An 11,132-nucleotide genomic window follows, 5' to 3' on the forward strand; every position below is an offset into this window, starting at 1 on the left:
AGGAAAAGACAAAAGTTATATGTAAACTAGGTGTCTTTTTAAAACAAATCTACCTTTGGAAAGATTAATATATAATAAGACATATATATATATATATATATATATATATATATATAAACTATTTAAATCTATATATATATAAACAAGACATCACGGTTTTTTTTAGGTTTTTATTTTCAGATCACGTCACAGTTTGAGCATAAACATACATTGCACCCTTATTCTTTCTTTTTTTATTTTTACAAAAATAATATTTACACTTGGAGATGAGATGAAATACAAAATAAATAGACATTGCAACCATAAAACAACCAATCAGCACGGAGCAGCACACTTTAGTTTCAATCGGCGTAACTGGAGTCTGAATCCTGTCAGTCTAACCAGAAGGCAGCAGCAGGCGGCTCCTTATACTTCTTGTCATCTTTCCAGTTTTTTTTGTCTCAGGCCTCTGGCCCTCAGCCTGGTCTGGGCATGCATTCGCAGCTGTGAGCTCTGCATCAGCTGCAGCATTGGTAAAGTCACTCTCAGTCAGTTAACACTGAAGGTCCCTTCACCAGCAGGAATAAGAGAACAGCGGGTACTGGCTCCACTCGGCCACGTTGCCATGGTGATAGCCGTGGTGCACAGCTTGCGTGGTGTAGTCAGCAGTCAGGTGGTGAGGAGGTGGGTACTGGGCGGGACCGGGGTTGCTCCACTGGCCCAGGGGCTGCTCAGCGCCATATGGGCTGTAGATGTGGTGGCCGATCACCCCTGGCTTGCCTGCCTGGGCCATAGTCATGTTGAGGACCCCGGTGTAGTCCTGCGGGCCGCAAGGGGAAGGGCCAATCTCATGTGTACGGGGCTTTGAAGAATCATGATCGGGGACGGTGGGGACGGTGGCGACATCAGGGACTCTGGACTCAAAGCTGCTGCGTCCTGATCCACTGTAGCTGCTGCCGATGCTGGAGGTGGGAGAGGGGGACTTTCCATACTCGTGGAACCTAAAAAGTAAAAAGAAGATGGTCAGCGTTCTGTTTATCATGACATTATTCTCTTATTAGTTGCACTACTGTACCAGTATTCACCTGTACGGCTGGTAGGAAGCTGGAGCAGGAACAAGCTGCTCTGTGTTGTACATGTCCCTGGGGTCTGTCCCAGCAGGGGAGTCAGTCCTCACACTGGGATCCCTCTCAACAGCCCACGGGGAGTAACGCTCCTCTTTGACGGCATCACCCTCTTTCCCTTTGGGCAGGTCTCCTTCCTCTCCGTCATAGCCCTCAAACGATGACCGGCAGAAGTCTGAGAAGACACAAATCAGTGGATCAATTTAGGATTACAGGACAAGAATGTAAAAACATCAACAGGAGGAAGGGGGTTCTTAAAACGGTACCTGATGGACTGCCCTCCTCAGAGTCCCTGTTCAAGCCGTCTGACATCTTGGCCCGTTTCTCGAGGCAGGCTGGGTTCTTGCTTGCACGCCTGCAAAGGAACATCAGGTTCATTAAAACAATGCTATATACATTACTTTCAATACAATCTGCAGCAAAGGAAATCCTAAGGTGAGCCGCCATTTTTTAAATAAAGCAACCAGCAACTGGATTGTTTTTTTTTCCAGTGTGATACTCACCTTTTTTTGTTAGTGCCTTCATCCCGGAAACCTTTTGCAAATGGGTTGTGATCAATCTTCAGCTTTGTGATCTGTAAGTGGGGAAATCAAATCAGTAAAAATCTCAATCACATGTGATGTCCTACCGGCAGTTTGCATTGGATTGGAGTGATAGAAACTGACCTTGGTGTTCTGGTAGGCTGTGACTGCTGTGAAGGAAGTCTCAGGGAAGGTGAAGGTCTGGAAAACACTCCAGCGGACACTGAACAGGTCATCTGCCTGGACGATGTGGAAGCGCGGGTGGTAGCGATGCATGGAGTGCAAAATTATCTGCAGATAGAAACAGAGCACTTTACTGATTTTAAGCACTTTCAGCTTAATTTAGTCTCAACTATGTCACTGCCAAAACATCCAGTCTGCTAAGCGTTACCAGTTTGTCCCCCACTGACTTAATTTGTCCAACATGCTTTGAGAAATTAGTGCAGATATAATTTGGAAATACAGAGTTGTTGTTAAGCGCCCCGTTTCGAGTGCTCTTACTTACATGGCCGTGCTGGTCGAGCGTATTGTTGGTGAGCTTGAGCTTGAGGAAGGAGACGGATTGCTTCATCCAGTGGCTCCCTGGGGCCGGAGAGTCAGGGTGGAGGTAGGTCCTGCAGGGAGGCTGGGGCTCCGCTTTTCCTGCCACCTCCCATTTCTCTTTATTCCACTGTAGGAAGGAGAGAGATAGTCCGTCAGTCAGTCTGCCTGTCATAGTGAAAGGTGATTTACAGAAGGAGCTTCAGCTTCTTCCCTTCCTCACAGTGTGAGAGGAGGACGATAGAGTGGAGAGTGACTGCCGGCCTGTACCACCCACAGGGATAGGGGGTAGTACAGTGGGCTCCCAGCAGGGGATAGAAAAACAGGAAGAGATAGCACCCCTTTGATGTACAATGTAGGGTGTTTGTGGGGGTGGGGGGCTTAACTACTGAAGGATATCTACAGCCAAAGCCATAGCTGTGATAAGTCAAGGATACTTAAAAATGGTATCAAGATGCTCATTCATAAGTGAAGGAAAAATAACCGCTGTCTTACCTTATACCTGAAACCATCCTCAGGGACCATGTCAACCAGTAAAATGTACTTGGCACATGGAATGAGCCCGGAAAGATTTACTTTACAGTGTGGAAACATCCTCCTGGAAAACACAGAAGGCAACACATGAGACAAACAAGCAAACACAGCTACAGAGGACACTCCTTTGCAAACCATTTTTATTAAAGGAATTTTTCTGGCGTCTTACCTTCCAGGTTTAGTGATAATCATCTCTGTTCCTATTCCATGGAAGGACTTCCAGAGTTCAGGGTCCTCCAGAGTCATCCTGATGTTGCCCTGGAGATAGGCATCGGGGCCGGCAGCCATGGAGGAGGGAGGAGGGCCGCTGAAGTTGGGCTTCAAGTCTAGGAGTAAATAAGATTTGTCACATCCAAGCTTCAAGTCATAATCAAGAAAGGTTTTCAGGTAAAGACAACAAAACTAAAATTGGTTGGGAAAGCCCAGCATAAATCAAATGAAAGTCAGTCAACACTTACCTCTGATGGACTGCATTTTTCAGGTTCAGTAGTAGCACAGCTTGAAAAGGTTCATGCACTAAGGGTCAATAAGCAGTCCAGTATCAGTGATATCCAAGTGTTTCTTCAGCTCTGCTCTCCCTCCTGGTGCCTTGTGTGTAAAAATAAAAAAGAAATCCAGCAGCTCAGGCAGTCAGAAGGTTAGTCAGTCTTGTTGAAGCAGATATTTCAAAGCTGTTGAGTCCTGCAGGAAGAGATGACCATGACTTTTAAGGGGAGCCACGGAGTGGGTGGGGTCAAGAGAGACATTCCCAGGCTTTGAAGTGGCACAATGATGAGTCAGTGCCCCGCTGTGATTGGAGGGCGCTGGAAATCAAAGAGACTTAACAGAGCCTTGATACCGTCCCCACAGGAAGAGGGACGGAGGAAATGTATCTTTATTAACTGCTAAGAGACTTTAAAACAAATATGGACAGACTTCCCTGCTGCAGATCAGGATTCTCAGCGGCACCAGAATCTGTGTAAATATCATTCACACACATCACCACACACCAAAATGGCATTTAGTATGTTTGTGTAATGTGGTAAATACCCAATTTAAGACATTTAACATAACTGAATGCTGGGTGCCTTTAAATATTCCTGTGTGTTGTGTGTGCACTGGAGGAGTCAGTGTTTTAAAATGCTTCTATTTTAAAGAAGAGTTTTCTCAAAGCAGAACCTAATTATTGCATGTCCTTTATATTGATCTGAAATTGGATAAAAACAAAAGACAATAGACATTTTCTGGCATCAAATGCATGAACAGCTTTACACTTTCTTACATTCTCCAGCTTTCTCCATCAGATAAATTACACAGTGGGTGGGAAACTCTGTGTAAACCCATAATGGTGTAATGACAACATGCACTCTCTCTTTCTGCAGGTAACTTTCACCTGGGGGCATCCTGTGAAGGTTGCAGGACTGCAGGCTGTGGTGGTGGTGGTTGTGGGGTTGTGTATTGGGGTGTCTAGACAGGCCCATGCTCTGATAGATAATCTCATTAGGCTAGTTTCCCTTGAAGGAGCTGGTTTCTGCATGTGGAGAAAGCCCTGTGTATAGGCAGGCAATTAACAGCCAGTTAGCACCACAAGCCCAAGTCAGCCTTGAATGGGACAGGAGGGGTCTGACAATAAAGACCTGCCACAACAACTCGGCTGTCCCCCCCGCCATCCACATCCAGGCAAAATCCACGGGTGTCATTCATAGGCCTGTCTCCGCCTGTATCATACCCCGTACCACAGACAAAACAAATGCTAAACACTGCATGCATTTGCATAGAGGAACAAAATTAGGTAGAAGTTAAATACTCTTGCTTCCACTGACATGAAAATTTGAATTGAGGTGACTTTCACATCTCATTCAACCTCTTTTCTAGCACAGACACATCACTTCCATTTCTCATTGTATTCTCATGTCTGCATGCTGCATACAATGCCTCCTGTGAGCTCAGCTCTCCGACACCCATGCACAAAGGAATTGCAACTGTAACTGTTTGGATAACAGGTTAGATACCAAAACCATATGCAATGTATGACCAAGACTTTTAAAAGCAATGTGTGCGGCATATAAATGACCCCACAATTTTGATGGTAGCACAACACTCAGTAGAATCAGCAGTTAAGTGTGCAAAACGAGATGTTTCCTGCTAAAAAGTCCTCCCTGTGAAAATATTGACTAGCCTCTTTAAGGCTCCTGTTTGTGGTCGATGCAGAATATAAAAATGGTAACATTCAGCTTGTAATGGTGCACTTAAAGATGCAGAGATCTCTGCGCGATCATTGACTCGTGTTTATTGCCCCGATGCAGGACTCTCCCTGCACTCCACCCTCTGTGGAACCTGGTGGCACAACATTGGCCTTGAGGAAGTGCGATGAGTTTTTATCCTCCTCATGTGAAACCAACTGTTGTCGAGGAGTTATTAATCACAGGTACAGTGTGGCTCTCCTCACTTAGCACTTAGCCAGCTCCTCCGAGGCCTGCATGGGGATCCCCTTAAGCTGTTTCACAGGGCAGATAGGTCACACAGCTCTTTGAGTGTTTAGGAGCAAGACGCTGTGCGAAATAAAGAGATTTTGATAAGAAATTGTCTGCAGATCACTTCAACTCTAGCAGCAGAGTGTGTCGGCATTAGAGCTGAGGTGTACATTTCAGCAGCAGCAGTGTCAATCCCATTACGCACTGGATCTGGAGGTGACAGATGTGACTGGTAAAGGCCCCAGAACATGGCCTGGGGACAAAAGTCAGGGACAGAGAGACATGGCATGGAGCTCTGCCTTATGTAACAGCCAGTCTGGGGTGATTTAGACTGGCTGCCACATCAGGGAGGTCTTCTGGAGAAGACTGATAGGGACTGCTTACCAAAAACATTTGGTTAAAGGTCCTAAAGACACTGTATGAGTGTAGCTACAAGAGTAAATAATGAGGGACGACAGGAGGAATCAAATCATAGATATCTTCATACCTCCCGCTCAAATTACATGACCATATCTCATGCTTGATTCCAGTCTCTCCTCCCTCCCTCCTGGATCACCTTTGGCAGGGATGTTCCACCTCCCAGGTGTCAGTCTTTGGCCATTTGCTTTAACTGCACAGATCCCCTTGTGCTCAACAGTTAACAGCTGCCAATATACAGCCAAGGCCCGGGGATCAGACGGCTCTCTTGCAGCCCAATAAAGAGCCCCTGGAGTGGACTGACGAGAAATCTCACACCTTTCGCTCACATTAGCCATGCAGCATGCCCTTTTGATGCTTAATTGGCCACTTTGAGGGGTTTGTGTTAGCAGCCCCACGGCTGGAAACAACATGATGTCACCGGAGACTGAACAATCTCACATGGCAGGAGAAATGCCTTCACCTGACAACAGGTCAATTATAACTAGACTTTATCTGCTTTGAGATGCTGTATGTGATTACAGAGGATTCATAACATCATGTCCAGTTTATGGCACAGTGGAAAACTTTCATCTAAAAAGGTCTGCATAAAGTGGCACCCAAGCATAGACGGTATTTTTCCTAAACAAGATAACATAACTAATGAGTCAGATTCTATCAGGAGGGATAAAAAATATCCATTACAATATCCTGTCTGGCGTCCCTGTCCTAACTGCAGCGTAAACGTGATCTCAGATGCAACAACTAGGGGTCGGGCGAGCTCACATTTGGTCCATCACATATGAAAACAAACCTCAAATCTAGCTTGCCTGGCAAAGGGGGCAAATGACAACTTCACAGCACTTCATAAGAAACTCCTGGAAGTTGCTAATGAAGACTAATGACTTCCCTCGTGTCAGAGACTTCACACCAGCGTGAACAAGCCCTTTGACCACAAAGTCAATGTGGTCAGCGGGGTGGTCCGCCAGCCACAGCTCCACTGGAAGCATGGTGGCTGGAAGGAGATACTTTTTCATGTACTTTATTTTTATTTACTTTAGATTTCAAAATGATTTAAAAGCAACATCGATCACACAAATCACTAATTTTTTTGGGGGGGGGTTCCTTAATGATGGAGGGTGTCGTATGCTGTACGGACTTTAAAGCCCTTTGAGGCAACTTTGAGGCACTGCAATTTTGGGCTGTATAAATAAAATTTATTTTCTGTCAGTTGGTTTTGAAATTATCTGGAAGGATTTTATACCTGGCTGTTATAACAGTTGTTTAATCATGACAGAAATTATTAACATAAATATTAGCAGCCATTAGGATATAGGCATCAAACACTGAGTGTGTTACAGATGAAATTTAAAAGGCGTCTTTTCTGCTTAATAGGCCAAACACACACGCACAAAATAAACTTGGCTGCCAAGTAATCAGCTGTCACTGTTGAAATGTTGTGTGGCCACGACTGCTGACAAAAATGCCTGCCATGTGTTTTAGTGAGTAACCGTCTCCTTCCTTTTTGCAGAATACTCAGTAAACATGGATGTCCCAGCTCGCCGACAACTCACCTGGTGACTTATTAGAAAGTAATATAAAACAACAATCAAAATGAACCTCTTCTAATTTAAACTTCTTTGACAGGAGGTGAAGTTCGTATAAAATATATACATTTTATGAGCTGAGGACAAATCATTTTCATTGTCAAACTGTTACTAAAAGTGGCTTCTCAAAACAGAAAAACAATAAAAGGTACTTTACCTTATTGTTTTTCTTAGAAAGCTCAAGGGGTCTGAACTCTGTCGACAGTTTATAGAGACTACAAACAAAACCACCGTCGTATTTGGCCTCCTGTGAATAACATTTTATGCACATCTGGATGGTATTTTAAGTAGCACACAGAACAAATAGGTTTTCTCAAATATATTTTTGGTTTGACATCTATAATGCATTCAGTCGAGACACAGAACAGCTCCCCTCCAGCAGCCTGAGCCGGGGGGGGGGGGGGGGGGGGGGGGGGGGGGGGGGCTAAAGCCTTGAACCCGGTCACGTCTTTAGCCGTGGTACATTCCCAGAAGCTCAGTAGAACAATAGAAAACTTTTTACACACAAAATAATAATGAAATAAAATACAAAACAGTTTGTCTTTTTATGAAGGGTGATTGTTTACAATTATTCATTTGTGTCTTTTTAAAAATTCTTTTTAGACAGCTTTCAAGAAACACTATCAGTAAATATCTTTCTTTTTATAGAAAACAATCTGTAAAAAACATTCTGTTGTCTTCCTCTGAGTTAAGCTAGAATTGTGACAAATTTACCAAAATGGTTTAAATGGAAAGGCATCTGTATTAGAAAGTGTTCTTCAGCATGCATTTCAATTCCACCGAAATCAGGAAAGATCTCGTAAAGCGTTGACGGTGAGTCGCTTCCTGAACTGATTGAAACTGAAGTGACCCTTTCACTCTCACACGTGCACACACTTCCTCCGCTTAATACTCAACCCATTAAAAGCCAAACATATTGAAAAGATATCTGGATTATGAGATGTACAAAAGCTAATTCATAATAACTGAAACCCATTTCCATATTATTCAGATCAGTGCTGGTGACAGGACGCCTTCCTGGTAAGAACTGTTCTTCTTAGCTACAAATGCACACCAAAAAGAAAAGAAAAAAAATATATATATATTTTACATGAAATACAGTGAGTACAAAAAAATAGCACAGAGTTAAGTGCTAACGGAAAAACATCCCAAATGTTAAGTGTAAACATTTCCAATCTGCTACAGGTTGTGAGGCTGTTTGGCCCGTTAGCTCCACGAGGCACGAACCTCAATGCAGCCGATTGATCCTCATGTCACCCTTGTGTTCAGTGAAATATGTCATGTGCCTGTGCGACGTGTCTTGCAATTGAAATTCTCATGCCAAAGTAAATGATCAAAGTGGAGGACAGCAGGTACATGCTGCTGAGCATCAGTCCAGACTGAGGCACCTCAGATTGGCGGCTGGTTCTCCAACGAGGATTTAGCTGCAGCTTGGAGGTACAGTTAAGGCCAATTTATACTTCTGTGTCGAATCCACTCCCTAGCCTGACGTGCACCTCCCCAAAAATTACTTTTAAGTAATTTCACTGAAAGTAACTGCTGTTCAACATGGATCAGCTCCAACTCCAACATGATTTGCTCAGTTTCAGTCATCGTTGGTTTGTAGCAGCCTACACCAATAACTATTGCAGAGTGACGCAGACACTAACGCACAAGTATAAATGCTCACGTGGTCGGCTACGGCGTAGACTCGACGCAGAAGCATAAATTGGCCTTTAGCATAAAACATGAAGCAAATAAAAAAGATGCATAAACACGGGACTGGTTGGTGTTAAGGCTGAAAGTCTTTCTTGCCAGATCCAGTGTGCAGTTGGGAGCTGGATAAGCTGATGTGTGATATGCATAAATGGCACATTGCAGACATGCTGTGAGACTAAAGCCATCAAAGTCTGTCATACACAACGTCACTGCTGACAAGCAGAGCAACACAGTGACATGACAGGCGATGAGAATACGGCATTTCTTCAGTTTGGGAGTGCTTTTTTGTAATGCACATGAGGGAACAATAGCATCAACAAAGACAGCTGCAGTGACATGTACCATTCCTTTAGTTTTTTCTTTTGAGTTCTTGTTTTTTTTTTTTTTAAAGACAGGGGCACACGGTTTGGCAATGTGAGGCCAAGCTGCGACAAATGTCAGTTCAGTCTCAGCGTGCACGCAAGGCCTTCAGGGGCTCAGATGTCCATGTAATCGTCCTCCTCCTCCTCTTCCTCCTCCTCATCCGACTCGCTCTCCAGAGACGACTCCTGGCTAGATGTCTCCTGCACCTCCAGCGCCGGCTGGCTCAGAGTGTCCTTTTTGACTGTGGCCGCAGACTGAGATGACAGGATGACGTTCTGTACAGGAGTAGACAGCAGGGGTCACTGTTGAGTGTTGCATGTATGCTTAAGCACACTCGCACAGACACACTAACAGAAGCACATGTTTAGAGGCAAGATGCATACCTTAAGTCTTTGTTTGGTTTCTTCCGAGATGCTGCCTTTGGGGGAGAGAAGTGTGGGTGTCGGAGGTGTTACTGTGATTTCTGGTGGGAACTTGGCAACAGTGGAGGGGATGAAAAGCTTTGGCATGTTAGGTGGGACACGGGAGCGGATTCGGTTGGGGTCTGGAAGCTTTGACTGCTCACTGCTGGCATACTGCTGCTGGTCTGAGTCAGAAAAACAAGACGACATTCCTAAATATTAGAACTGTTTCAAAGCACATGAAGCCTCACTTTGTAATGGTCGATTATTAATTCAATCCAGGTATCCTGCTGTGACGTTTTGTCACCTCGGATTCAAAAGGTTCTGACCTGGGCAAGGTTGTGCGGTGCTACATGTGGCAGTTTCTTCCTGGAACCAGCCTGCTGCTGACTCTTGTACTTGGGATACAGTGGCGAGTTTCATCTGTTGACAAAGGTGTGACTCCTGCTGTCGGTACGAAAGTCCCTCTGAGTGCTCCTCCCGCTCCTCTGTGGGCAAAAACAACTATACTATCAGCACCGGACCCTCCAAGCCTTTGGCAGTTGTAGAGTACTTCTAATTAACTTCGGATCCCTTGACAACTTTGCTGGTTATGTTAGTTTTTGTGTTATTAGTCATGGAAAACATCAGAATTATCATCTCTATGCATTTTGTCTGTCAGAACTGATTAACAACAAGAACTTGAGGCTTGATTCCCAGTATTGTTGGCCCACATAACAGTATTTACAGAACCATCTGACTTACTTAATGTGACTTTTTGTCCTTAGTGAATCGATATGTGGTGGCTATACATCATGTTGATGGAAATGAAACTGAAAGTGGTTTTATTTGATGGAAAGGGCAGAACAAAATCTGTTGACTTTATTGACCGTACACACTGTGACATAAGACATAACCACTTACTAGGGACTGACTTTTTGTGGCTTAAAAATGAGATTTAGATGTAAAAATGTAACATTCTGGACGTTTTGCCAAGTGACCGAAAAGTTTAGTTGCAATTTTCCTTTGAAGTTCCCTTCATTGGACAGTTATCTAAAATGAGCACATGTGAATTAACTGCACCTTTTCCCCCTGCAGCTCAGACCAAAACAAATGAAAACAGAAATGATCTAATACTCAGGCTTCTCCACCAATGTTGCCCAGGTAACTATTACATAATACACAGCGCTGCAGTCTTGCTTGATGCTAACCTCTGTTAGCGTGTGTGTGTGTGCGCGCGCATGCGTGACAAATAATGTGAATGCCAATACTTTTGCATGTGTCTGCAACACATTCAAAGGTCATCCAACTTTAATAACTTGAGGAAATTTGAATAGAGCCACACAAACTGCCAATATGCAGCTACTGGTTACCGACACTCCCAGTAAACTGGATTTATTGATGTAATTAATGTCTACAAAAATAAAAAATGCTCGTCACATGACATGTAATAGGTGATGATAGGGACAGAGCTCGGTCTGACTCATTTATTAACAAGTCTACACTTTTTTTTGGGGGGGGGGGGGGGGGGGGGGGG

The 11,132-nt window shown here is 44.2% G+C and overlaps 2 protein-coding genes across 2 annotated transcripts in view; both read right to left on the minus strand.

Moving 5' to 3' along the window:
• Window positions 1–247: 247 nt before the first annotated feature.
• tbx16 (T-box transcription factor 16) lies at window positions 248–3,286 on the minus strand. The gene is made up of 9 exons (XM_046034074.1): window positions 3,157–3,286; window positions 2,868–3,024; window positions 2,660–2,762; window positions 2,130–2,294; window positions 1,769–1,915; window positions 1,607–1,677; window positions 1,370–1,458; window positions 1,065–1,278; window positions 248–980 (listed from the first exon to the last, which is right to left on the minus strand). Exons 1-9 carry the CDS (start codon window positions 3,170–3,172, stop codon window positions 551–553), a joined length of 1,392 nt encoding a protein of 463 aa, XP_045890030.1. The 5' UTR covers window positions 3,173–3,286; the 3' UTR covers window positions 248–550.
• Window positions 3,287–9,183: 5,897 nt separating this feature from the next.
• Window positions 9,184–11,132, minus strand: part of cabin1 (calcineurin binding protein 1) — a 46,561-nt gene continuing 44,612 nt past the window's right edge. The window contains 3 exon segments of the mRNA XM_046034075.1: window positions 9,184–9,490; window positions 9,599–9,801; window positions 9,946–10,104. Of these exon segments, the coding sequence (XP_045890031.1) occupies window positions 9,329–9,490; window positions 9,599–9,801; window positions 9,946–10,104 (524 nt within the window). The 3' untranslated portion in view covers window positions 9,184–9,328.

This window comes from Micropterus dolomieu, linkage group LG21 (assembly GCF_021292245.1).
Source record: "Micropterus dolomieu isolate WLL.071019.BEF.003 ecotype Adirondacks linkage group LG21, ASM2129224v1, whole genome shotgun sequence".
Classification (NCBI taxonomy): Eukaryota; Metazoa; Chordata; class Actinopteri; order Centrarchiformes; family Centrarchidae; genus Micropterus; species Micropterus dolomieu.

Coding starts and splice junctions, on each gene's coding strand:
- tbx16 (XM_046034074.1), bottom strand. Junction 1,916..2,129: donor CGCTCGACCAGCACGGCCAT/GTAAGTAAGAGC, acceptor TTCTATCTGCAG/ATAATTTTGCACTCCATGCA. Junction 1,459..1,606: donor GAAGGCACTAACAAAAAAAG/GTGAGTATCACA, acceptor GTTCCTTTGCAG/GCGTGCAAGCAAGAACCCAG.